At 45.0% G+C, this 27970-nt stretch overlaps 1 protein-coding gene across 3 annotated transcripts in view; it reads left to right on the forward strand.

Moving 5' to 3' along the window:
• P3H2 (prolyl 3-hydroxylase 2) overlaps window positions 1-27801 on the forward strand; it is a 169007-nt gene extending 141206 nt beyond the window's left edge. For 2 of the 3 annotated variants that reach the window (XM_045903159.3, XM_064581707.1), the window contains exons 9-15: window positions 1077-1204; window positions 1780-1875; window positions 2404-2554; window positions 3406-3523; window positions 4453-4528; window positions 8951-9091; window positions 13933-25143. In XM_045903159.3, coding sequence (XP_045759115.1) covers window positions 1077-1204; window positions 1780-1875; window positions 2404-2554; window positions 3406-3523; window positions 4453-4528; window positions 8951-9091; window positions 13933-14025 — 803 coding nt within the window. In that variant the 3' untranslated portion in view covers window positions 14026-25143. Of the gene's footprint in view, window positions 1-1076; window positions 1205-1779; window positions 1876-2403; window positions 2555-3405; window positions 3524-4452; window positions 4529-8950; window positions 9092-13932; window positions 25144-26441 lie in introns of those variants that run through there. The other variant, XR_010408276.1, reaches the window with a different exon arrangement.
• The last annotated feature ends 169 nt before the right edge of the window (window positions 27802-27970 follow it).

Raw genomic sequence — 27970 nt, forward strand, 5'->3', positions numbered from 1 at the left:
CTTCCTTCTTCACCAATGTGTTTTAGGCCAGTGTGTTGGGGACCATTGCTTGACTGGGGGAAGAAGGGAGCAGCTGAGCCCTCCCACTGCCTCCCTCCAGGGCGAACTGTTGTTATTAACAGGCACATGTCAGGTCCCTTAGGAGTCTTATAAAGAGCAGAAAAACTTTCTTCCTCTCTGTTCAGTTTTTTGGTTCAAGCTGGTTGCACTGTGTTATAGCTGGAGATTTCCTCACCAACAGAGGCTTTGTCCTTCAGTCCTATCCTCTGTGAGGAAAGAGCCTGGTCATGTCTAGATTTTGTAATTAACCACCTAAAGCATGACCCCAAAGCATCACCTTCTGAAAAGCCTACATGGGCTAATTTCATAAAGTTGTGGGCTCCATCCAGGGAGAGAACAGGTGCCTATAGGAAACCTTCCCGTGCAAAGAGAGCAATATAAAGGTTTGCCCAGAGAACAGAGAAAAATAAATATTCCACAAACAAGACTGTGTAGAGTCAGTTAGTTGGTGGGAAGAAGACTAGGAAGGAGGTGGTTGGCTTGGGTGTGACTGTCCTAATGGTGCATTTACCAGCTGAGTTTTCTAGTGAAGATATTTCTCTCCATACCAGTGAGACTGTGGTGTGTATGTCACATGTGGGGGCACAAACACATGATCCAGTAATGTGATGTTGTAGCAGAGTTAGGAACCAAAGGTTGTGGAGAAGGGTGTGTGCAGTTGCCGAGAGAATTCTGGAAGGTCTTCTCCGAGCAGCATCCTGTGATAGTCCCAGTCTGCTTTGCAAGATCATCCCTGGAATCAAATGAAAAGATAGTGTATCAAACCCACAATACTATACAAATGTGACATTATTGTGATGTTATGGAGAAGCATCTTCAGATATCTGGTCTTCAGACATCTGTCTTTTCCCTGAATCCATATTGTACTTAGCAAGCTTCCAATGTGTCTTTGCATTCTTAAGTATTCATGAGCAAACTGATTCTCATGAATTTCTCATTAAAAACCGGCAGGTGTTCTGTGCTTCCCTCCTTGGGAACAGAGGTAACAGAGAAGATGATATGTTCTGTCTCTTCAGGTGGCCCTCTGCTCTATGAGAACATCACATTTGTCTATAACTCGGAGCAGCTGAACGGGACTCAGCGGGTTCTCCTGGATAACGTCCTGTCGGAAGAACAGTGCCGGGAGCTCCACAGCGTGGCCAGTGTGAGGATCCAAGAGGTGGGGTGGGGGGAGGAGGGAGCCTGAGGGTGCCAGCCTGGTGGGAGCCCTGAAGCTCTCTGGTCCTAGTCTCACTTGGAGTCAGGAAACCAGGCCTGAAACGTCACTTTCTTTAGGACAAGGACCTCGATGTGGGGGCATTTTCATAGCCTGGTTTGGGCTGATTTGAATTTTGTTTAGATCTGGACACAGCTCATGGATCTGGAATAGTTAGTGGCTTAATACATAGGACAATGGCCATTCAGCATGTGCCCTGCCTACCTTATGAAGTCACTGGGAAATCTCTTTAATTTAATTGATAATTAACCAATATATTAATCATTTATAGCCTACCTATTTCTACAAAAACTGGTATTTCATGATGAACATGTAGAGTGAAGTTTAAATGAAGATATCTCTTTTGATTGGAAGGATTAATGATACCAGGATCCTGGTACAAAATAGGGATGGTTCTGAGTATTGACTGCGGTCCTTAGCTTCCTGGCAGTCAAGGCAAAAAGGGAAAGCTGATGAAGTCGTTGCTGTCATTAATAAAGCATCTTTTTATATTTTGCTGCCAGGGAATCATGCTTGTTGGTGATGGATACAGAGGAAAAACTTCACCCCATACACCCAATGAGAAGTTTGAAGGTGCAACCGTCCTGAAAGCACTCAAAGTAAAGTCGTAGCTTCTTTTGGGTTTGGGTTCCTAAGCATTATCAGATACCTTCTGTGCATTACAGGTATAGGAAAGAGGAGAGTCCAGACTGTAGACCTGTCAGGAGAGATGAAGGGAGCAAGTATTAAATGACATCTCCATTGTTTTAAATCATTCCTGATTCCTTCACTGAGTTATCAACTTATCAAACTTTTTATCTCCTAAATTCATATCTGACAAATAATACATAGTCCCCCCTGTCCTCAAGGAGCTCCTGGTGCAATGGCGAAAACATACTGAACCACATGATGATTCTGCACCACACCAAGGGTTGTTGGGGAGGTAGCTTTCAGTGTTCTCACTGTGATTAGGAAGGATGAATTTCAATGGCTTATTTTACTAACCAGAATCCTCGAGCATGTGGTCATATTCCCACTGGTCAACGCAGACTTGACCATCCTTATATTGCCTTACTGAAACCTAGTGTCTGTATTTCTCAAGCCTTCCGATCAACCCAGTGCAATCTCATGTTCTTCTTTGTCTTCAGTTTGGTTACGAAGGCCGAGTCCCACTGAAGAGTGCCCGGCTGTTTTATGACATCAGCGAGAAGGCTCGAAAGATTGTAGAATCCTATTTCATGCTGAACTCAACCCTGTATTTTTCCTATACACACATGGTCTGCCGAACTGCTCTGTCTGGTAAGATTCCAGAGTCTGAACTCGTTCCCTCCTACCCAGGGTGAAATGAGAAAGAAAACAATGTAAAACAAAGTTCTGTTACATTTTAGACTCATGGTTTAGCAAAGTTCTAAATTCCCCAAACAGAAGAAGCTTGTTCACTCTTTTCTCCCCCTTTCCTCTTCTCCTTTCTGGCCCCCTCAAGTTCCAGAAGGCCATTGCTCTGCCTGTCTTTCCTTTCAAAACTATTTTCCTTACTTGCTTAAAGTCACACAAAGACTTTCCTGCTTTAGGTTTTACTTTCCAGGGAACCAGGAACCTGAAGATTATAGTCCCCCATCATGCCCCCAAAGCATTAAGTGGTTGCTTAGAAGATGAAGGGATTGTTGAAAGAAATGTTCTTAAAAAGGCAGAGACCGCCTCACTCCCGGCTGTCATGATTTCTCCCCTAGATCTTCTCTTCCACACTCTGTTGAGTAGGAGGGAAGGAAGGATGTCATGGGAGGAGACTTTGACACATGAACTTTCAGCTGAATCAGCCTTTTCTTTTTACATATTCTTTTCACCCCTCTCATTTGCCTGCCCCACATGAGGTCCAACCCATGGAATGCATGGAATTTCTACTATGTATCTTCATATCAAGAAACTTTTATAGCAAAACAGGCAGGCGTGATTTGTCCATGGTTTTACATCAAGTTTGCACCAAAGCAGGACCCGTCTCTTGACTGCTTAGTCGGTTCGTTCATCTCTGTGGGTCTATCTTGTGTCTCAAATTTGCAAAGGCCAGCAGCGATGGGAGAAGACAGGTTGTCAGCTTTGCTGTTGGAGGTTCCTGCTCTCCTGTCATTCTCACCAGTTCCCTTTTCCGGCAGGTCAGCAGGATAGAAGAACTGACCTCAGTCACCCCATCCATGCCGACAACTGCCTGTTGGATCCTGAGGCCAACGAATGCTGGAAGGAGCCTCCTGCTTACACGTTCCGGGACTATAGGTACAACCAGCACTGCCTTCACAACCAAGCTTTTGTCCAACAGTTGCCAACTACCCATGGAAATTAGAAAACTGATATGTTTGGCTTGTCATCATATTCATCTTGATGAAGCAGAGATCCTCAAATCTCTGTGGCAGCTGACACAACCAGGAAGTGACTTGATCATCTCAGATTTTACCTTGAAAAGCCAAGCACATTCTGTTGCATCGGAATCCACAAAATCCCATTTTGTTTTCATATAAAAAGTAAAGCTTTCTTTGTTGATCATTTGGTTTTCACTGAAGTGTATCCCTTGTGGGTTGCGTATCTCAGTCTGAGAACCCAAGGATATGCTGTCCCGATGCACACAGGGATCTTACAGTATCACTCACCAATGTCTGCCTTTTATAAACAAGAAACTGGAAACTTGGAGGGAAAATTAGGTGATATTGTAGTGCCCAAAGAGAAGTCACCATGTATATAATAGTGGTTTATTACTACTGCAGCGTGCACCATACAAAAAACATTTATTGAACAACCGTATCCACAAAGTAAGACTACACCTTTTGGAGCTCTCTAGCTCCTTCGGGAGGAAATAACATCCTTTCAAGTTACAAGCATAAGAGGGAAGAAGAGAATGATAAGTAGCATGGGCAGGTTCAAAGGGGTAGATTAAATCTAATTAGGTTTTCTTGGGAAAAAGTGAAATGTGCGATAAAATTTGAAATATGATTAAAATATTAGCATAAGTGAAACAGATAAATACTTCAGGGGTATGACCCAAACTATATCTGATCTTTTTAGGGCTAGGAGGGTCAGTAATTTCAATGTCCAGTTCAAAGGAAACTTAACCAATCAGACTGGTCAGTTTATTACATCTCTGGTATTCTCTGACAAAGCTGTTGTAAGCACATCATAGTACAAATGGGTTTCTATTTTTTTTCTTCCAGTGCTCTCCTGTATATGAATGATGACTTTGAAGGAGGAGAGTTCATTTTCACTGAGATGGATGCCAAGACTGTGACCGTAAGTAAACCTATACAGGCAAGTTTTTGTAGCAGTTCTTCATCTCCAGCTTGCTGTTTTCCAAGGATTCACAGACTGTTGGACTTCTAATAGCTGAGCTTAAGAATTCAAGAGATGCACAGGGGCCCAGCAAATGTATGCATCCTAAAATGTTAGAGATGGACTCATCAATAAAATCTTCCAGTCCATTTTACAGATGGGTAATTTAAAGAATAGGTATATGAAGCAACTGCTCATGATTAGATAGCTAGTTAGTGTTAGACCTGCAACCAGAACTTAGGTCTTCTGATTCTTTGTCAGGTAGTCTAAGGGAAACATAAAAACACCTATTTCTAAGTCATCCATGCCTAGGACTAGACCAATGGGTTCTATAGGATAGTTTTCGAGCAACCTGGTGTTCTCCATGCTTATACTGAGTATTGGGCTCTAGACCCCTAGTTATCAAAATTACTATATATGTGTGTACGGATATATATGCTTATGGCTGCAAGTAATCCTATACATGAAAATTGATACATACACATGACACACACACACACACACACTCACACTATAGATGAGATTCTAAACACACCCTTGTAGGTAAAAATCAACAGTTAACTTCAACTACCGTCTTCCTAGGCAAACCAGTGCCTTTGGAAAACCAGTCCACTGGGTTATAGACCATTTAGCCAGCATCTTTTGGACTTTAAGCCAAAGAGTATAAACCATGGTAGAAAAATATATTTTCTAATTGAGGATGTAATTGAATTGTAAATAGATTATGAGATACATCTTTCCTCCATATAAAATCTAAATAGTTGAGGCATGTATCTGACAAACTTCAAGGATTTTGTCTTATACATACTCTTTTCACTGCTTTTTCTGAGTATTATGTTTTCCCTCTCCTATTTTGTAGGAGACACCCCTATATCATTTATGGCATACTGGTGGGGTATAAGCAGATGATATAAAAAATTCTGTACTACTGGGTTTAAAAGGGAACCCTATGGAGATTCAGGTTAAAATTGTCCAGAAACATTGGAATAATTAAGAAAAAATATTTCATACCATTTTACGCAATAATGTGTATCTAAAAGGTTATGATGTCTCACGCTTTGTTGTAAAAGCTTAAGTATCAACAGATTCATTATCTGGAAAACTAAATCAAGATTGATGATCCGGGTTGCTTCTAATCCCGACACAAAAATTATCATTTTTTTTTAAAGTCTCTGTGCAGAAAGCTCTGAGCTCTGCTAACACTAGAACAGATTTTAAAATGCTTCCAGCTCACACAGTTGGAAAGAAAATCAGACAGGTGGTTGAAAAGATTTCTTTGCTTCTACTCCATCTAGTGGCCATATTTGGAAATGCTTAATGTTTGAAAGCAAGTGATGCCTGGAATACCATGTAAGAATCAGTAATTCATTAATTGTTGAATGCAAGTTAACTGTAATTCTGCTGTTTAAAGATGTGAAAGCAGATAATACTGCTTTCATATAGCTGTACTTTTAAGAGAAAGGTGTAACTATTTTAAAACGTACTGACTCTAACCCTCACCACCACCCCTAAAAAATAGAAAAACCGATTTAAACAGTGTTTTGATTGAAAAGCTCCAAGTTGATAGATTCATTTTCCCAAGTTAGCTCTACTTCATATTAATACATATGGTGGAGTTTTTAGAGGATTTTGTAAATAATTAAAATTCTTAGGTAATCAGTTGGGACTGATACAAAGAGAAATGGATAATTTTACTTTTCAGCTTTCCTTTCTTTGACATAAGGGACAAATGAAGCAGAGAAGTGGCCCAACTTGGGGCTACACAAGGAAAAAAGTCCTCTAAGTTCTTTACTTTGGAAAAATCTGGGAATTACACAATTAACTGAATGGTGGCTAAAGATTTACATTCATTCAAGACGAGTAGAGCACAAAGGCTTCTCTGACTTTGAATCATCAGTTAGATGAAAAGCAAAAGGAATTTTTTTTATCGTACTTGGAAGATACATAGATTATGTTCAACAGCAGCATATTTGTGAAACATGAGTATTTTGGTATTTGGGTTTCACTGTACAAGTTTGAGAGAGGTGAAATTTAATAATTTCTATTTGCGGAGCGCCTGGGTGGCTCAGTCTTTAAGTGTCTGCCTTCGGCTCAGGTCATGGTCCCAGGGTCCTGGGATCGAACCCCGCATCGGGCTCCCTGCTCAGCGGGAAGCCTGCTTCTCCCTCTCCCTCTCAACCTGCTTATGTTCCTTCTCTCGCTGTCTCTCTTTCTGTCAAATAAATAAAATCTTTAAAAAAAAAATTTCTATTTGCTTCACAAAAAATTAAATTCAATATAGAACTGTGCTCCAGAAGTATATTTACAATCATCTAAACTTCAGGACATATTTTTCTATAGAAGTTATGTCATACATGAAGCTTGTTTATTCCTTTCCGTGGCTGATATATAACAGGTGACGCTCTCCATTTGGTAAGACTGGTCACAGAGACTTCTGTGAACCTACATACCTATGATCAATTCCAAATGCTTCAGGTAGCTGATAGCTTCTTCTCCTAAACTTTCCCAAGTTCTTCCTGTGTAAAAATACTTTGAATTCATCCAGTTCCATCGGAGATAAAGCATCAAGTTGTCCCCACACCCTGTGTTTAATATTGTAAAATGTTACTGCTGACACTTGATAATCACATAGAAGCAATGGTGCCCACGTGTGCTTGAGTGAGCCCTGACCAGCATCTGGGAATGAGCTGCCCAGAAAACTCGAAACTGGATCTTAAAGCTGCGAGTAGACCAAGGCTTTCCTTCATATGTTTCAAGCATCATTTATTTTTTTTGTTTCCATCTGGAAACTTACAACAGATTCCTTCTCCAGGAAAATGAAATCAGATTGACACCAAGGGCACCCTTAAGGAGTGAATTCTCTAGATTTGCATCCGAAGTCACCTTGACAAAGCTGCAGAAGTAAAGCAACTCTCTCCAGCAAAGACAAATCATTTCTCAATTATTGTGAATAGAAGAGTAACCAGAAGCTGACTGCTTTTCTCTGCTTGTCACACACACACACACACACACACACACACAGACAGGTTTCAGACTTCTTGACTCCTCCATCTCCCTCTGACCTTCCATGTGTATCTTACCGTCTAGGGGTCCCTCTGTTAGGTAGCATCCAAGGACCTCAGGAAATTTTCCAAATATTGTTCCTGAAGCTGGCAGTGGAAACACATAGCCATCCCCTTTTATGGTGAAGGAAACCAAAGGTTTTTCTAATGAGCATGTATCAATCCAAGTCAGTGCAGAAGATAACTAGTTAAAATGAGCCCTGGGCACCTGGGTGGCTCAGTCGGTTAAGCGTCTGCCTTGGGCTCAGGTCATGATCCTGGAGTCCCGGGATAGAGCCCCACATCCGGCTCCTTGCTCAGTGGGGAGTTGACAGGCTTCTTCCTCTGCCTCTCCCCCTGGTTTGTGCTCTCTCTCTCGCTCACTCTCTCTCTCTCTGTCTCTCAAAATAAATAAAATCTTTTAAAAAATAAATAAAATGAGCTCATCTCATCAAATGGTAGAATGGTACCACTTTTTCTTTTCTTTTACTTTACTTTTCTAAGCTCTGCTATGGAATGAGTAATGTGTCTGTGTTTCTCAAGACAGAAAAATGAACTCTACTGACACCAAGACACTTCTTAAATACAGACGCCAGGCCCCTTACATTCTGTTGCTTCAGTTCCCCCGTTCGGAGAGCCCGCTCGCGTGATCTCCCCCGCCGGCTCCCTAGCGGTGCTGCTTTTCTCTCTGCTGTCTTCTACTCAACATTAGTGAGCAGTTTCACCTGAGCACTGCACAAGGTTGGCAGGACCGTGTTAATCATTTCAGAGCCCGGAGGCCACGGACTAGGTCTCCCCAAGGAGGGGAGCGTTCTCATTACTGGAGGTATTAAAGCATTCACTGAGGACCATTGGGCAGGAATACTGTAGTGCGAATTAAAGTAGCATATGACATTAGACTTGGCTTTTAAAAATCTCTGTGTTATGAAAGGCTCACAAGCCAAACACATACGATTCAGGCATGGCAAAGGGTGCACCCGTAGGGCCACTACCTAGATCAATAATAAAAATGTACCAGCACTCCTGCAGTCCTTAATTTGTTTTTGTCATTCCGCAAATATTAAATGGGCCTCTGCCATAGGCCAGATACCGTGCTAGGGCTCAAGGCCGGGAGCCAGCCATTTTACCTGAACACTTTTATGTCTGAATCACACATTGTTCTGAACTTACCTCTGTTTTACGGGTGAGGAAATTGAACCAATCTACCGACCCCAGTGCCAGGATTCCATTATTCTTTGATTCAAAACTTGACCTAAAAAATCCCATAGAAGGGTGGAGAAAGGGATTGTAGAAATGCTCATAATATGGAAAGGAGAGTCTTCATTTTCCCGTTCTTCCTTAGGCCTCTATCAAACCAAAGTGTGGGCGTATGATCAGCTTCTCGTCTGGAGGAGAGAACCCGCATGGAGTGAAGGCGGTAACCAAGGGCCAGAGGTGTGCCGTAGCTTTGTGGTTTACCTTGGACCCGCTTTATAGAGAACTGGTGAGTCTGTGGCCCCCCCAGAAGGCCAGTTAGATGTTCCAAAGACCTGCTTTGTGAACTGGTTTATCCGAGAAGCCCTTGAATTGATCCATAACCCTTCAGGGATCTTAGAGATCACAAAAATCAATCAATCAATCAAACTATTACAGAGTCCTTTCTTTCTGGTTCCCAACACTGGCTGTGTTTTCTAAGCAAGAATAGATTTTCCTGTTCAGATCCACGATGAAGCAATTAACACATGTGCTGTGTGTAGTGTGAGTTTGAGAGAACGAAGAGGGGCTAGGAAGGCAACTCTTGATCAGATGGGTTCTTTTTTTTTTTTTTAAAGATTTTATTTATTTATTTGAGACAGAGAGAATGAGAGACAGAGAGCATGAGAGGGAGGAGGGTCAGGGGGAGAAGCAGACTCCCCGCTGAGCAGGGAGCCCGACGCGGGACTTGATCCCGGGATTCCAGGATCATGACCTGAGTCGAAGGCAGTCGCCCAACTGACTGAGCCACCCAGGTGCCCTTTTTTTTTTTTTAATATAAATCAAAAAAATCTGTGGGAAAACGTCATTCAACCTTTTTTTTTCAAAGATTTTATTTATTTATTTGAGAGAGAGAGACTGAGAGACAGAGAGCATGAGAGGGAGGAGGGTCAGGGGGAGAAGCAGACTCCCTGCCAAGCAGGGAGCCCGATGCGGGACTCGACCCTGGGACTCCAGGATCATGACCTGAGCCGAAGGCAGTCGCTTAACCGACTGAGCCACCCAGGCGCCCTTTTTTTTTTTTAATATAAATCAAAAAAATCTGTGGGAAAACGTCACTCAACCTTTTTTTTTCAAAGATTTTATTTATTTATTTGAGAGAGAGAGACAGAGAGAGAGCACATGAGAGGGGGGAGGGTCAGAGGGAGAAGCAGGCTTCCCGCCGAGCAGGGAGCCCGATGCGGGACTCGATCCCGGGACTCCAGGATCATGACCTGAGTCGAAGGCAATCGCTTAACCAACTGAGCCACCCAGGCGCCCCCAGATGGGTTCTAATAAGGGAATGTTTGTGGAAATAGAAATTGAAGTGATGTCTGGCAGTCTCTAGTTAGTCTTGAGCTTCTTACCAAACTGTGGCATCAGGAGAGAGGAACCACTTTCTACTGGGCACCAGGAAGACTGTTTTATTTTCTCAATAAATCATTAAAAAGAGCACTGAATCATTTATGAGACACATGTAGGAGACAGTGAGTCAACCTGAAAGTTTGTCATTATTTACTATTATTAACTTAAACATTGCATATTAACATATTGTTATCATATTGGAAGTAGACTCTTAACCTGGATTCCATCCTCCTGGATGCCCCTGGCCAGAGCTTATGGTCTCTATGAGGCTGCAGAGGGAGGAGTTAAGACCAATGGGTATAAGCCCGTGGAAGGAAAATGTCAGCTCAACATGGGAATGACTTTCAAATTGTCGCCACTGCTTGGTGGCATCGTCCGCCTCAGAAGTAGCAAGTTCATTTTCACTCCCGTCAAAGCCTCGGCAACAGCTTGGCACGGGATGCTGACGTTGAAACCGAAACTTCACGGCAGGGGCTAAACTGGGGGTCTTCGGTCTCCTCCAGCCCCGGGTATTGGCGAGCTATGAAAATCTAGTCGTTATAATGGCATCCGATCGAGTTTTCTCTTTGGATACCTAAATTAGATCCAGTTTAGTCAGAAACTGTTTAAAATTCATTCCTCTGTCTCATGCTTTTTGCCATTGGATCTAGCTCACACAGATTTCAGGCCGCATTCCGTAAGCATTCTTTCATGTACTTTGCAGATGTTTATGGAAGATCTCTGTGCCTGGGCAACTCTGCTAGGTAGGCCCTGGGGGTACAAGGATGACAAAGCACAGTCCATGACCATGAGGAGCTTGGAGAGGTCGACAAGGACATAGATCTAGGACAGCAGTGTGCATTTTGTAGGGGGCATCAAGGAAGACTGACTGATAGAGGCTCGCTCCCCACCGAGGAGCCAGGCACCTGAAGGGGCAAGAGTGTCCTCCTGGTCCTGGCCGGAGGTGAGAGGGCTGCTGGCAGATCATGCAGTTCTGAAATCTTCAAGGAGCACTGAACAGCCTCCCTCAGCTGTGATTCCTTTCTTTCCTTGTGCTTGTCCACTCTAAAACACCAGCAAACCGCCCCCCCCCCCCGCCCCCGAACTGTTCTCTTGCACCAGAGAATCTAGGCAAACGAGCAGATGGGGAAGATGATAAATTCTTGGAACATCACCACACTCTTTTCCCTTTAGTGTTCAATTCAGCAGACACTGAGTCCGTTTCATTACTCAGGATCCCAACCATCTCTTCTAAGATATTTTCCATCAAACAAAGGGACACAAAGTAAATTCTCATGGCTCCTTCCTAATCCAGTGTTAGGAAACTTCTCCAGAATCCAGGCAGTAGTGGCATCTAGTGGTCACAGGAGGGAATGACCAGAACCTCTTCAGCAACTACTAGAAAATTTAGCCTATGGGATTCCCAGACTTGGCTCCGCATTGTAATCAGCTAGGGAGTTTTACAACTACTGACATCTGTCTCCATCCTCAAACATTCTGGCTAAATTGATAAGGAGTGTGACCTGGGTATGGAGAGCTTTAAAAGCTCCCCAGGTAATTCGAATCTGCAATAAACCTTGGGAGTCCTGAGTTAGGCGCCTCTTCTCAGATTGAATCCCTGAGCAAGCCTATGGAGGAGTCAACAGAGCTGGCAGATTTCCCTGCTTGTTCTAGATTGTTTTAAAGGTTATCAGTTCGCAAAGTGTAGTTAGCATTGTAAACTCCGGAGGATGCACAATGCAGAAGCTTCAGTTCCTTGGACGTGGAGTTCCAGCTCAGGAACTTCTTCCCTTTTGGGAGAGACATGATTGCAAGGGTCTCTTGCAGCAGTCAGATCTGAAAGTTTGTATCAGTTTTGCACATCAGTTTGTTAAGCAGAAAGTTGTCGTTCCCATGTTCATAAAGTAGTCCTCAGGCATCTTACTTTGCATGACATCAATTTAGCTTTCTTATTTAGTATATTTAGTCCCTTTGGTTGTCTTTATGGAGGCATCATTTTCAATGATAAGTCTTGAATGGAAGGGCTTGTTTTCAAGTGATAAAACAGTTTTTCCATAACTTGCTGGGGTTGGCATTGTACTAGAGACTAGCAATAGGGGGCGTGGACTACATAAGACATACCCCTATTTTCAAGGAGCTTGAGGTCAAAATGGAGACATAAGGTGAGGGCTAAAGTAATTAAAACACCAGGTAAAATTCAGTAAGATGCGACAACCTAGTTAAGAAACACTAATTCTATTCTAACTAGGAAAAGAAACCCATGCGCCCTCCCCTGCTCCCCCTCCCCCCATTCTGGGAAGTTACAGGATAGGACAGACAATATGGTACCTCTAGTACGTACAGGATAGGAAGCTGCATCTAGACTACATGTCATGGACTACAGTAGTGATAGAGAAGGTGAAAGAACATGGAAGGTTGGAGATGCCATTTAGAGGTAGATCAACTGGGCCTGCTGATGGTTTGATGTAGGGGGAAGGGAAAGCATTGGATATGATGGAAACATTCAGAAGGACCTTTAACCTAGACTAGGGCTAGGGATTTCTTTGAGAGTACGGGGCCTTGAAGTAAGTCGGGAAGTTACAGTATAAGGTGAGGTGAAAAGAGAAGGCAAAGGGGAACCAAAGAAGAGAGAAGGGTCTAAATCAGGCAACTCCTTATAAGCACACCAAGGAGACTGGGCCTGGAACCTCAAACAACAGGAACCCATGCAAGGGTTGTGAGCACGAACCCGACAGTGACGTGGTCGGGACTGAAATGCAGAGGACCCCTTAGAAGCATGTGCAAGTAGGGTGTGCAGTGGGGGTATGATTTGGAAGCTGCAGCAGTTGAACTAAGAGATGGTGAGAACCCATACCTGTGGTTCTCTAGTGGGAGCAATTTTGCTTCCTAGGGCATGTTCGGCAAGGTCTAGGGACGTTTTTGGTTGTTAAAACTTGGAGGGAGGTGCTACCAGGTCCCTGGAGTGGGCAGAGGTCAGGGCTGTTGCTAAAAATTCTACTAGGTGCAGGACCGCCCCCAACAACAAAGAATTCTCTGGTCAGGAGTGCCACGGTTGAGAAATCTGCCCTCAGCTAAGACAACAGTAATGGGCCCTGTAAAGGGGTGGAAACAGGAGGTGGAACAGACAGGACTTGGTGATTTATCAGATGGGCTGGGCTTTCAGGGCAAATGGGTGAGCAGAGGCGGTGTTTGCTGAGAGAGAGAATTGGCGAGCTGGACCGGAATAGGTGTGTGGGGGAGAAAACGCTGACTCCAGCTGGAACGCTGATTGGAGCACTGAGTCGGAGATGCCTACTGAACCACAGCATAGAAAGGGTGTTCAGGGCGCCTGGGTGGCTCAGTTGGTTAAGCGACTGCCTTCGGCTCAGGTCGTGATCCTGGAGTCCCGGGATCGAGTCCCGCATCTGGCTCCCTGCTCAGCGGGGAGTCTGCTTCTCCCTCTGACCCTCCTCCATCTCGTGCTCTCTGTCTCTCATTCTCTCTCTCTCAAATAAATAAATAAAATCTTAAAAAAAAAAAAAAAAAGGGTGTTCATCAGATGAATACACAAGACTTCCAGGCAAGAGAGAAATCTTGGAAAGTTATTGCTTAGGACATAACGAAGTCAGGAGAAGCCAGCACTGGAGGGACGGGGATGAGGGTCAATCCTGAACTGGACCTAGCACCCATCTCTGCACAGATCGATGCCCGGAAGTGTTTGGGAAGCACCTGTCGCGGGGGCTGACCATGATTCCTGTAACAGAAATGTATCCATTACCTGTTTTGTAGGAGCGAATACAGGCCGATGAAGTGATCGCCATCCTGGATCAGGAACAGCAAGGGAAGCATGAACTCAATATCAACCCCAAAGATGAGCTATAAAGATGAGGGAAAGAAAAGTTCTATCAGATATTTATTTAAATTGTTAATCTTATGAGAACCCTTTTATTTTTGTACAGAGCCACGGTATAAATTAACAGGTTAATCCAAGTCGCCAGATCCCCCTTCCGTTCCTGAGGATGCTCGCTTTGCCTCCCTCAGCCTGTCCGTCTTGGTTTCTCATCAGGTCGTCTCTCCCCTTCCCCTCCGTGCACAGTCACGCACGCACGCGTGCATGTCGTTTGCTGCAGATCTGAGAGCTCAAGCAGAAAGAATAAGTTCATTCTTGGTGGAACTACACTTCTCTTGCATGCTCCAGTTCTAAAGTTAGCATGTGATTTGGACTCAGAAGTCTTTCTGGCCCCGTGCCCTTCAGCAACACCCTCTCCCAGTGTGGGGGGGCCATGAGCTGGAGTTCCAGGATCCCCCGGCAGGGTCTGCACTGCCTCGCGTGTCCCTGGATCCAGTTGGAAGAACGCTGCAGGAGATGGAGGGGCCCAGCCTCGCCAGGGCCTTGGTGGACTTCCTGGCCCTGGGATTTTCACCTGAGGACAAATTTACACTGGAAGCTTCGATTCCTCCTCCACAGTGCTCCAGAAAGGGCTGCCTGAAGACTTGTGTCTTTAAAAAAAGGTTGTTCAAGGGGTTGAAGTAGAAAGACTCTTCACCCCAGTGCCTTTGGAAGAAAATCTTCAATCCCACATGACTCAGAGCATCACCGACACGTTGCCTGAGCGTGGGGCCCATTGATGGGTAGGGGCATTTTGTAAGAAAAATGGATTTTGGACCGATTCCCATCCTCAGCTACATGTATTTTGTTCCGCCCTCATCTTGGCTGCTGTCCAGTTTACAGATTCGTGCTTGGGTCTGATTGTTTAATACAGGGAGCCTGATCCTGACATCTGGCATTTATTTTTCTTCTCCCAAACGTTTGGTGTATCCTCAAGTAATGGTTTTGTGACTTCGGGGCAGCCCAGGGACAGCACTGGGCTCTGACTTGTTTGGCTGGCAGATGCTTCAGGGCCACAAGGAAAGTGGAAACACTGCTTTTGAAGGCACGGAAATGGTTAGCAGAGGTGTTCGTCCAGAGAACGTGTGGTCCTTGGCCAGAATTCTAAGGAAGCCCTGCAGAGACATTATTTGGGGTGGGGCTGGGGTTGTTCTAGCCTTGGGAAGCCTGCTAACCGGTGGGAGATTACTTGCCTCTGTGAGGGGCTCTAGTAGGGGTGGTAGTTCTTAAGAAAACCAGCAGATCTAAACATCCTCTGAAAAATCACATTTATTGGTTGCCATTTATGATCTTGGTTGATGGTTAAGCACATTCATCCTTTGAGACTGAAAAATTGAGTCACAGTGAGTTATGTGATTTCCATCTGATTTCCACTCAACCTTCAGCTGGGAGAAGGGAAGGAGCATTAGGCTGTAATCCCAGCTGGATCCAGTATGCCCTGCTGTGTGACCTGGAGCTACTGTCTCTCCCTTTCTGGGTTTCAGTTTCCTTATCTGAAAATGACATAACAGGTTAAATTGCTCCCAAAGGCCCTTCCGCCTCTTGCTTTAAATACAACACAAACAATGAACCATGGAACACTACATCAAAAACTAATGATGTACTCTAGGGTGACTAACATAACATAATAAAATAAAATAAAACTTAAAAAGAAAGAAAGAATAAATAACAACGCAAAGCAAATCAAAGGCAAAAACAAAGCCGATTTTAGAAATAGGCACCGATACAACCACATTTACTTCTGCAAACATTTTGAGACTTGTGAATGGGTTTCCTACGTGTCTCTGTGATTTTTAAAACTTTAGCCCAATTTTAGGGCTGAAACTCCCTGAGCTTTGAAAAGGTAGATCTCTGTTTGCCGTCTCACCGAGAAGTGTTTGCTGGCACGCAGATTTGCTGATAGGAGAATCCGGGCAAGATCTAATTTCTGTTTTCTGGCAACGAGGAGTCAACAAAGAAAACAGGCTTTGGCTCCGTGTACTCCCGCGTCCTGGGTGCCGTGGGAGCTCCGGCAGAGGCAGGGACCCGGGCACAGATGTGGAGATTCTGCCCCACGGAAAGTGGGTGACAGCCTCCGGAGCTGTGCCGCGGGTCCACATCTTGTGCCATGTGCTGATTGCACAGAGCAGTGATTCCTGTTTTTCAGGTTGTCCGTCCTGTTGTACCCCTGGGACAGCGTGTATCCACTAGAGCATTTACCTTTTAATCTGCTCCCCATCAAACCATACATAATCGTATTCAGATAGTTAGGGAGTGTCTGCGGAGGACTTGAGACCAATCTGAGCCAGGGCTGCTGAGGGGAGTTATGTGAGAAGGCCCGACCAGGGGCGTGGGGGGCGTGGGGGCACTGAGGTCCTGGCCCAGGGTGGCGGCCGCTAGAGGAAAGGCTGCCCTTTTCGATTTGGCCAAAGAAGGTGCTTGCTCCCCAGTCTCTGGACCCGGAGGGCTGTGTCTATACAGAAAGGGTGCATGTTTCTGATTCACTCAGCAGCGCTGTGTGCTAGAGACAGCCCCGGCTGAAAGGCCCACTTTCTAGGACCTCAAGCCCAGGCCTCTTCAGCTCAGCTGCACTTGGGAAACTACCACTTGTCTGATGACCGTTGGGTGAAAAGCCTGCAGTCTCACAAAGCTTTGACTTTCACCCTCTTACTGCGCTGGGTGCTTATAACACAGAGCATGCTCCCACGCTAGTACTCGGGGAGTTGTTCTGGGTACAGATCCTGAGGCCCACTTTCCAGATGAGGAAATGGACAGCAGGGAAGGGAGGTTGGAGCCTGTGATCACTCAGCTTAGAATGTCTGTGTGTGAGCTAGGAGCACAGCCTTTTGAAGAGGACGGAGAAAAACAATACCAGGGTTGTTTGCTCCCTTGGCCATGCTTTCAGGCATATTAAATATAAAATGATACAATAATGTGAAGAGAAAACTACGATTTTTATAAAATCTGAACTTTTGCTCCTCTCTCATCTTCCTGCTGAGTGATATGTGAAGGCATATTTCCCCTTCTCTCCTCAGAGCTGTATTGAATACAGGTTGTGTAATTCAATGAGCTCAGCCCCACTTTCGAAAAAATACCATGTGCCAGAGGCTTTCTGCCTTCATGAAGCTCACAAAAGGAAAGAGGGTTCTAGTCAGGTGTCTTTTTCCTCTTCCTTCAAAGCAGAAAGAATCTTGAGCACAAATTTCTTCTTGAGGAAACACTGACACGAGACAGAGTGATATTCTTGGATATGTGAGGTGCTTTCTTCAGAGCCCTGATTATAGATTATTTGACAAGAAATTTTAGCTTTAGTGCAGCCTCATCATTACTGGGCACATAGCACTTTTTGGCGCTTATTCAGCTGAGGAGAAGCCACGGAATGAGTCACTACGATTTAATAATATATACCTGTGAGTTTTAATTGAAGTACAAATGCTGAATTATTTCACGTAAGACAGCCACAGGGAACAGCTCCCTCACTGACGTCAAGGAAGGAGGTAATGGGGGCCACCTCACCAATTCCTTATGCCAAATAATGAAACACTCCAAGGTGACTGACAGTGGTATGGCTGAGAAGTGGGGAAAAGTTGAACTGTTCCCACATCCAGAACTCCTCAGGGAAACAGGAATCATTTGGCAAAAACTCCAAACCACAAGTTAAATTCGGGCCCTTGGTCACGATCCCTCTCCTCCTCCTGCCAAGAAGCCTGCGATGTGAAGTGACCTCCCCACCTAGTCCCACAGCCCACCCGCAAATCCCCTACTCCCGGATAATTTGATGTTTCCAACATGAGACATAGAGCTGTTTTGTTTGGGACCTGGTCGATTTCTTCAGACACATTGAGACACGTAACCTCAACCACTCTTTGAGCTCACTGCTGGGCTGGAGCTGCAGACTCATGCTGTCGGACCTTCCCCCTTACCTCCTATCCCCGGGAAAATCACCATGTTCTCTGTACCCCCTGCTGACCTCTGAGACCAAACAACACCAAGTCTGGAACAATCTGATCATCGAGCTTGGCTTGCTCTTCAATGGGTGGGCATCCGCCATGTAAAAAATTGGCATGACGAGTCACCTCTGCCTGCAAAAACCTGGTTAAGGGCTCACAAGAAAAATAACCAAACAGGATGTTCCTGCCCTCTCTTTCCCTGCCACACATTGTTAGGAGGAAAATCTGAATGCTCCTTTCATTCGATATACAACACACCTTTTCTAGCCACTTGATATGATGTACCTGAGAGGGGACGAAAGGTGACAAGGGCAGAGTTTGAGAGCCTTTCCACTTTATGGGTCCTCCTCAGTCATCTGTTCTGGAAGGGCCACCCACCTGCTTTCTTCATGCCAGTCTCCACTTCAGCAGTGAATTGGGTGTCATCCATCTATCTGGGAACTCTTGCCCTTGGCCCCTCTTGTCAGATTTAGGGGCTTTCCCTTCCTGATGGCAGTGTGATGGCAGAGGCTTTGGAATCCCTAGCCAGCTTGTAGCTAAACCCTGCCTTCTTCTCCCACATTGACGTGTCTACCGCTGAATTACTAGCTGATGGTAGGCGGGGATAGAAATGAGAACCAGGGAAGAGGCATTACCTGCTATGTCTCATCTTTTTCCACTTGTAAATCATACATCCCATTGTTTCAAAGGGTTGTAATCATGGTTGGCATTTATAAAGCCTTTTTATGGTCTCGAAGCACTTAGCAATCATATGTAACTACACAATTATCTTGAGAGACACATCAGAGCAACCTTCTTTTTGTGAACAGGGCAAATGAACAGTCGCTGCGGAGGGTTATGGCGAAGCTCTAGTCACTCATGAATTCATTAATCAGACAGTTTTTGAGTGGCTACTCCACAGTGGGTTTAAGGGGGTATTCAAAAACGACTAAGATTCCAGCCCTTTGAGGAATTCAAAGTAAAGTAGAAAAAGAAATACATACGAACAAATGAAACAATACAAAATGAGGTGAGTGAGTGCTGTGATAAAGGGTTATAATAGAAGCAGGGACCGAAAGAAGGCCATGTGAAGGGAGAGACAAGGGAGTGCTTGCAGAGAGGGAAAGCCTCACAGAAAAGGCGATATTTCGGCTGGGTCTTGAGTGCGCGCTCGGCCACCGGTAAGCAGAAGTGAGTCATGTGACCTCTCATTCCCCCACAGTGGCCTCCACCGAAAAGTATGGGATTTGACCTGGGTGATTTCTGGGGTTCTGAAACGTTAGGCTGTCAGAGAGGAGTTCATATAAAAGTTGGTGTTCCGGAGGGGGGCGGAATGAGATCTTTACTGCGGATCGGCCTGGGAAAGCACTTTAATGAATGCTGTGAAAATCCAAATAAATACCAGTTTAAGTTTTATTTTATTTCCTTATGAGGAGGTATATTTAAGTGGGTGGGGCGAAGCTGCCAAGGACCATGATTCTTACTGAAAAGCAGAGGAGCCGTGAGTGTCAGGGGAAGCAGAAGTGAACTGCATCCTTCGGGGGGCTCTTCCGGTGGCCTAGCCCTCTGCCTGCAAGTCCCAGAAACTTCCTAACTCGCATGCCCTGGAGGCAGTCCACGCTCTCAAATTCTTCACCTTCCATCTCAGAAATGGGAATAATGAGCATATCCCAGTCCACCTTAGGATAGTCAGGTGCGTTGTCTGAAAAGCCTAAAGCATTTGGTAAAATCAGTCAAGCTTTTAGCAAAACCGGAAATTTATGCAATATTTTTAGTGAGGACATCTCTTCCAATGTCGGACAGGGAACAGGGTTTCAGAGGCTTTGGGAATCCTTGGAAGCAAGCAATCTCCCAACAGGAGTTAATGAGGCCCATTTGCCTCATTTCAAACCAAAGGGCTGATAGGACATCATGTTGTAAGTCTCCAGTCACACTTACTCTGTTTGGTCCATGTACCTGTTTTTGGTTTGTTCAACTTTTAAAATGTCTTTGAAAGTCTTAGGCAATTACATTGCTCAGATTCAGAATAAATTATAGAGCCCCGAGTCTTAGAAGCCAACTTCAAGGCTTCCGGTCACCAGAGTAAGATCCTGGGCTCTCGTGATCCTCCAACGTTCAGCAACGTTTACTGAACAGATATCAGTATTTCTACTCGATTTGAAGTTCAGAGTTTCAAGACCTGTTATTCTCACAAGATAATACGAATTAGAAGTACACTGCTTTGCAGTGAATATTGGTAAGTGAATGAGGCCTGTTTAGCTTTTTTTCCCCTCAGTGTCCAAAATAAAGTTATAACAACGTTTTTTAGCAAATTGGGTTCTGAGTAGTCATGATTTGAAATGTGTCCTGCTTTTAGCTACTTAGTACAAGTGAAGGACAGGCTTGAAGGCATTGTTGGCCCTCCCTTGACTGGGCAGGGTCAAGATTCCCAGAAGAATGTCCACTTTCCTTCATTGTTTATAGCATGGTGGTAACTAAGTGTTTGGCCACCTTCCAGTAGACAAGGTCGTGATTCACATACAGGGAAAAAGAAGCCCGGAGTAGATGAATACTTGCCTTAAGTCAAAGTCACAGTAGATGTGAGTTTCTTGAGTGGAAACTAAGTGGTTGGACTCTCTCAGGACACTCTGCAGTCCTGACCATTTATTTTAGGAATCGCTAGGAGGCAAGAGGAACTCATATGGACCTACGTGACCCCAGGACTCACCACCCTTCACATCCCAGTGGAAATCTAGAAGGAAGCTACTGTCTTCAGCAAGATGGTTGCTACCCTGACTCTGAGTGTGCCAGGTATGATTATGGCTCTGTTCAAACATGCTCTGGTTCCTTCCAGGGAGCACTTTGAGCCTCCTCTGAACTTCCAGGCCGCAGGGCTGAGCACAAGGTACAGATTTTTCTTGCAGACATTTGGCATCTGTGTAATGATTTTTGTCTCTAAGGGTAATAAAAGTACATCAGATGTTGCTCCCTGTACCATGAACTTGGCTTTGAAGCGCCAGTGAGCCACTTCAAAGGCTCGACACCATATGGAGCTTCTGTTTCTGGGGACTCCACTCTGTCGAGGTGTGCCCGTCGACCTGGGACACAGTGCCTACCAAGGCACCTACCACTAAAGACCCGTTGTCAAATATGTCAAAGGTGACAAATTGGCATACTGAAAGCTTCAAACCACGCAGCCTTCAGAATCAGCATAGAATATACATCATGCTTTGAATGCTGTGGGGGAAAAAATGCATCATTTACATGGAGAATGATTTACAAATTAAATGAAAAGAGATCGGAGTGGCCTTCAGAGCTCAGCATAGGGTGCTTTTGGTCATTGTTTGTCTGAAGTCCACACTGACCTGTTCAGAGCTGTTTAGACTAGAAAGATGAAGCCAGTGGTGGAAGCTTAAGGGAGAATCACAGACAAAATTAAGTTCTTTATTTATAATTCAGCAAATCAAGGCCACTGCAAACAGCAGACTCCAAGTTGGAAGGGGTTTGGAGAGCATCAGGTCCAACATCCCTTATATAATTTAGAGTTGGGGACACGGAGGCCCAGAGAAGAAATTTATTTACCCAACTTTCTACACAAGTTACTGGTAGAATCTGGACTTAAACCCGGGTCACCCGACTCCTGGTCCAGAGCTCCATCATGGAGTCAGGGTAGAGCAGCAAGGAAAAGTGCAGGCTTTGTGCCACCCAGACATGGAATATTTGCAGCCTTTTCCCAGCTCTCTGATTACGGACACGTTTCTTTTCCCCTCATATTCAATGTCTTTGTCTGTAAAAGAGCAAGTAATACTTATCTGTGCGTTATCCGAAGATTTAATTGAGCCAGTAGGAGGAAAATGTCAAACACCTCCCAGGCAATCATTAAAAAGCAATTGTTATTTTTACTACATGAGGACACGTAAAAAGAAGAAAAACAAACAGGACTATGATTTCTCCAGCAATGCTTTTTCAGCTCTCATGATTTTTTTTTTTTTTAATGCATTCTCCCATGGAGCATCTTGGAATCTTCAAAGTTAATTTTCATACAGTTAGACTTAAAAATGATCTCTGGCCACAAACAACACACTTCATGCTGGGGCAGGGGCACAGGAGAAGGGAAACTTGTTCTATAAAATTGAAAAGGTGTTTTGTTTCCAAATTGGTTGCCAAGCACCAGCCTAGAAGGAGATCCTGGCCTTCCTGCAGCCACCTCGTCGGGCCCTTCTGACTTCCTCGCCTCTCTGCACTGGGACATTTCAGTGGCTTTTCTGAGCCAACACTTTGGAAAGCACATTTTTTCCCCCTATTCCTTTTCCTAAACATTCTCTCACTTTCTTTCCCATGGTGTAGAAAGCACAGAATCAAAGCTTAGCAGCAGATGGCACTATCAGCATACTTTGCAGTAAGGGGTGAAAAGAGATGCATTCGTTCATTCATTCGTTCATTCATTCATTTTGACAAGTTTCGACTTAACGTCGAATGTGTGTTCAACCTTGAGAGGGTCACTAAACAGAAGAGGTGGTACTTACAGGGCAGGTGGGAAGAGGTATGCTCTGGGAGGATCCTCAGGGGACCTGTGTGAACGCCGAGGATGTATGTTCTGGTGGTTTTGGGAGACAGCAAGATTGGGGCAGGCTTAAACAGCAAGGGAGGAATTTTTGAGGGAGTTGGTCTAGAGCTGTTCCTTTAAAGGATGAGTAGAATATGGAATGGCGAAAATGCAAAGCAGGAACGTAAAATGGACTGTAAAAGCAAGGAGTCATCCGCTGCTGTGGCCATCAACACTATATCCCTGGCAGGTCTGACCTCCTTCGCTTTGCATGAGCCTCGTGTCGCACGTGGGTGGCCACTCTCACAACCATGATCTCATTGGGCCCTTACTGCTATCCTCTGACTTCAGCTTTACCCCTATGATGATCCGAATTTGATGAATAAGAAAATTGAGGCCCTCAGAGGAAAAGTGACTTGCTTAGGGTCACACATGCAGTGTGTGGTAGTGCTGGGATCCAAACCTTGATCTCATCCCAGCTCATGCAGCAGGAGACCAAGGCTCTTGTGACCCAGGCCGTTACAGCGAAGAGAGCTTGGGATGCAGAGTAATAGGATCAGTTTCAGCTGTCAGGCTGGCTTCAGGTTACCGAGGGCCTGAGCTAGACTAGACTGCGGTCTTGGGGCTGATCCTGTAAATCTCAGGGAGGATTCTGAGGTTTGGGGAAGCTAGAGATGGGTGTTAGATGCTGCAGCTGCATACGAGGGATTGAACGAAAAGGGACAGGAATCGGGGAGACCCAAGAAGAAGATGTTACAGAAATTAAGGCCAGGGGTGGGGAGTAGATGGGAGTGCTCTGCTCCAGCGGGGAGGAGATTTTATGATTGTCATTAATTCCTGGCATGTAGAAAGGAAACAAAGCCGACTGACTTTTAAAATGACTGGTTTTAAGTTTCCTATAGACGGGGCGCCTGGGTGGCTCATTCAGTTAAGTGTCTGCCTTTGGCTCTGGTCCGAATCCCAGGGTCCTGGGATTAACCTGGGTCGGGCTCTCTGCTCAGCGGGGAGCCTGCTTCGCCCTCTCTCTCCCACTCGTGTTCTCGCACACACTTCTCTCTCTCTCTCAAATAAATAAAATCTTTAAATAAATAAATAAATTCCCTATAGACAACACGTCCCCTTATTGCCTGCACCCGGAGAGGTCTAATCTCATTACCCTCCACCACACCCACACCCACAATCCTCCATGATACACACACACACACACACACACACACACACACACACACACACCTTAGTCCATTACTGCCAAGGCACAACATGAGGACAGCCTGAATCCGGCAGGCAGCAGTGGGACAAAAGGGTAAAAGATTAAGGAGAGACATGTTGAAGAAAAAGAAATAAGGACTTGGTGGCTGACAGTCACCAAGGAAAGAAGATTAAAATCATGAGTCTGAGATTTTGAGCCTAGGAAAACAATGTCAGTGATTCAAATAGAGAAAAAAGGGGGTTAAAATAAACCGGTTCCATAGAGAAGATGACCTGATGGGACATGAGGACTCCCAGTCGCTGCTGAACACTCAGCTGGAATACAGACTTATTTCCTACTCTGGTTATGGATTTCTTGCTCTTCACTTGTGATTAAAAACTTATAAACGATGGTTGGCTTTTTGTTTTTTTTTTTTATAGCTCTTTTACAAGTAAGAAAATGAGAGAGAGAGAGAACTACCAAATTATTAGTGTTACCACTCCTTATTTAAACCCCTTCCGCTGACATCAAAACAACTGCGGAGTGAAGGCACTGGACTCAGTCTTTAAGGACATTACAGGCAGTGGTATTTTCCACCAGTCAATGCTAGGGAAGAAGCAGAATCCAAAGTTCTTATTAAACTGTGCTTGAAAGCTAGAAAACATTAACAGGCAAAGAGAAGCACTGTGCAAGTTACAATTGAGGAAAAAAATACAATACATACAAGAGACCTGAGGATTCCATAGGTGAGGAAATACAAAGAGAGCAGATGATTGAGCTGAGCTGACACAGACAGTTCATTACGGGGCCAGCGTTGAGCCTCAGCCCAGGGATAAATTGTTCCAGCAGCCTGGAAAATGACACCAAGGGCGGGCCAATCCCCATCAGATTACAAAGCCCTGCACTGATACAATTTGTGATTAGAACACCGCTTGCAAATCTTTCCTCCAGATGGCCCCCAGAGTGGGTGGATTCTCAAATTAGTCATATGAGAACGGAGGGTTTAACAGAAGGGAGATTCTAGGAGGTTCTAGGCCGTTCCATCGGGAAATGAATGCATCAGCCCTTCAGAAATGGGAAGTAATTCAGGACATTTTTGTGCCTTTTGCCACGCTATCTCTGGTGGGAGAAACAAGTCAGCCACCATCTCGGAGAGGGTACTTGGAAGGAGGGTGGAAGGCCCTGGATTAGTCCCTTTAAAGGAGACACTTAAGGTGCTGGAGACATTTAAGGTGCTGCAGCCACCACACCCTGCGTGTGGGGGACCGGACCGGTTATTCAGCTCTCCTGCGCAGCTGCTGGGTGGCTACAAACCTGAGCCCAGGAAGGTCAGCCAGTTATTCTGCAGTAACCAAATCCACGGTGTTGCGGTGCTTATCAGCATGATCCGCCTCTGCAGTTGTGGTTGAATACGTTTTTGCTGTTGTCATCTTGTTTGGTAACAGAGCAATAGCAAGTGTTGCAAGTGTAATTGTTACTTTTGAAATGAGCTCTTGGCAGTTCCTGGTGGTATACCTCTGTGTGTGTGTGTGCGCGCGCGTGTGCGTGCATGTGTGTGTGTGCGTGTGTGTGCGCGCGCGTGTGCTGGTGTATGTGTGTGTTTACCATCCTTCTGAGTCTTCTCAGAGCAGCTCTAGGAACTTGGATCCCACCGCAAGGAAGTAAGCATGGATTGGATTTAGATCCAACTAATAGATAACAACCCCCCTCGTTCCTGCCAGACCTTGTGTTGAATGCTTTGTTGTGCTCTCAAACCTCTCAGGCTTAGTCCCATTGGTTCCGTTTTACAGATAGGGAAATTGATGTTCCACGACATTAAATAATCTAGTCAAAACCATAGTGAAAGCAGCTTGCCAAGCCATGGTTTAAGGATTTGAGGATTTGTTCCCTAGACATAGAAACATATTTGAATAAACTCTTGGGAAGAATACCACTGTATAAAATAGGAAAAATCAGCTGCTTGGGTTGAAGCAGGAGTCTGGACTTTGGAGCCCTGTCCACTCGCCCCCTTCATCTGCCTCTGTCATCTCCCTAGAACATTCCAAATAGCCTGCTGGGTGGACCCCAGATTGCCCCCAGCTGGAAGTGCTACGAATCTATGATTCTGAGAAGTTCCTACGTATATCAGATGCAGACTATCAACGCCTTTCCCTGGACGTGTTCTGGAACCAGTGAGACATGGCGGATACAGGATCCTGAATTTCTTCATAAGTTTACAAAATCATAGAACATTAAAGGTGGAAAAGAACTGAGAAATCCAGTCTAGACCCCACATACCTAATAAAATGATAATAATTTTTATTTTTATTGACTAATAGAAGTCCAGAAAGAAGGAATGATTTGCACAGGGAAGTCAGTTGATCAATTATCCTCTTGTCTTTTAGAGAGGTGATATTTACAAGGTATAACAACTAGTGTCCTTTAACCAATCGGAGCAAATAAAATGTTGGGGCAGGATCTGAGGGAAATTCTTGATGGCAGGCTTTACCCCATCAGTTGCTGGATTATGAGGCTGCCCCAGGGGTTCTAGAAAAGGAATTGAGGTGCTTAGGGTGTCAGGGTTTGGGGTGGTCCAGGGGCTGGGCTGGGGGAAATGTCTATTTATAAATAGCAGAAGCATTTAGTAGCTAGTCTATCCACTGTGGTGCATCAGAGTGGAATAACAGTCCTCACCTTTAAGCATGAATTCAGCAGAATACCCACAATTGCAGGATTTCCTTGGAATTGCTGAAACTCTATTAAGGTCACTGGGGCTTTGTCCCACTGCTGATGCCGCTTCCTTTCCAGGAGAGGAAAGAAGAGGCAGAGAGGAACCGAACTTCTGCCAGCCCAGTGTCACATCAAAGAATTCCACCCAGATCCCCACAGGTGCAGAAACCTGAGAGCCATCACCAGGCAGATAGTGCTGTCTCTGGTAATTGGGTTGACATCATCTAGCAGCCTTAGAGGATTTGAATCCCTTCCATGACTCCTGCTACCTCCCACCTGGTGGTGAAAACCTCATGCTGGAAGCTGGGTGATATGCAAAAGCAAATGCAAGGAAACTACAAGGTCACACTCCTCAAGGGAGAGTCCTCTTGTGTTCTGGCCCAGATACATAAGGGGAAAAGAGAACCAAGGCCCCAGCTGCCTACAAGTGGGTGCAAAGAGGAAGCCAAAGATGGTCATAGAAATATATACTCATGGGGGGATGCCTGGGTGGCTCAGTCGTTAAGCATCTGCCTTCGGCTCAGGTCATGATCCCAGGGTCCTGGGATCGAGCCCTGCATCGGGCTCCCTGCTCAGCTGGAAACCTGCTTCTCCCTCTCCTGCCCCCCCCCCGCTTGTGTTCCCTCTCTCTCTCTCTCTCTCTCTGTGTCAAATAAATAAATAAAGTTAAAAAAAAAAAAAGAAATATATACTCATGGGATTAGAAAGCTTCTTAATAGTCAGTCCACCCCACGACCAAGGCTTGAATCTTCAGAATGAATCATCCCCAACCCCAACCAGACTGAAAGATGCTCTGTTCCTGAATGAGCCTTAGTCTCCCTCACTTCCCAGATCTTTCTACATATAATTTCCTCAGCCTACAATACCCTTCCTCTTCCCCAGCTGCTTCTTGGGCCCATCTCCTTCTTGTCCTCCAAGCCTCATTTCAGAAAATATTTAGGTAAGGGACTACAGTACATGTCCTTAGAAATGTTTCTGTAGCCACTAGGACTTCACCTGTGAAACATTCACTACACTGCTTTCGTGTCTGTCTCCCTCCCTGGACTGGGAGTTGCATTAAGACAGGGACTGACTCTATTATGGTGATCCAGCAGGGCCTCCAACTGGACATAACACAGCAAAGGCATTAAAAAATGTGAATGAATGAATGAATGCCTACATCTTGAGCGTGATAAAGTATTTGTATTCAGAATCTCATATTATCATTGCATCATGCTTGTGAAGAAAAAAAGACTTGTTAGGTTTATAAGAAGTAATATGTTGGGGCGCCTGAGTGGCTCAGTCGTTAAGTGTCTGCCTTCGGCTCGGGTCATGATCTCAGGGTCCTGGGATCGAGCCCCACATCGGGCTCCCTGCTCAGCGGGAAGCCTGCTTCTCCCTCTCCCACTCCCCCTGCTTGTGTTCCCTCTCTCGCTGTGTCTCTCTCTGTCAAATAAATAAAATCTTAAAAAAAAAAAAGAAGTAATATGTTAATGCCCATTTTATGGATGAGGAAAAAAGCCTCTGAAAGAAAGGAAAAACACCCCAAACATGCTATATATTTGGGACATACATGGGCCATTCATTGTGTCAGGTACTCTCAAAACGTTGATCATCTTTATCCTTGT

This window comes from Mirounga angustirostris, unplaced genomic scaffold (genome assembly GCF_029215605.1).
Source record: "Mirounga angustirostris isolate CCGP_5_RB_7025 unplaced genomic scaffold, mMirAng1.0.hap1 SCAF_1, whole genome shotgun sequence".
NCBI classification, from domain to species: Eukaryota; Metazoa; Chordata; class Mammalia; order Carnivora; family Phocidae; genus Mirounga; species Mirounga angustirostris.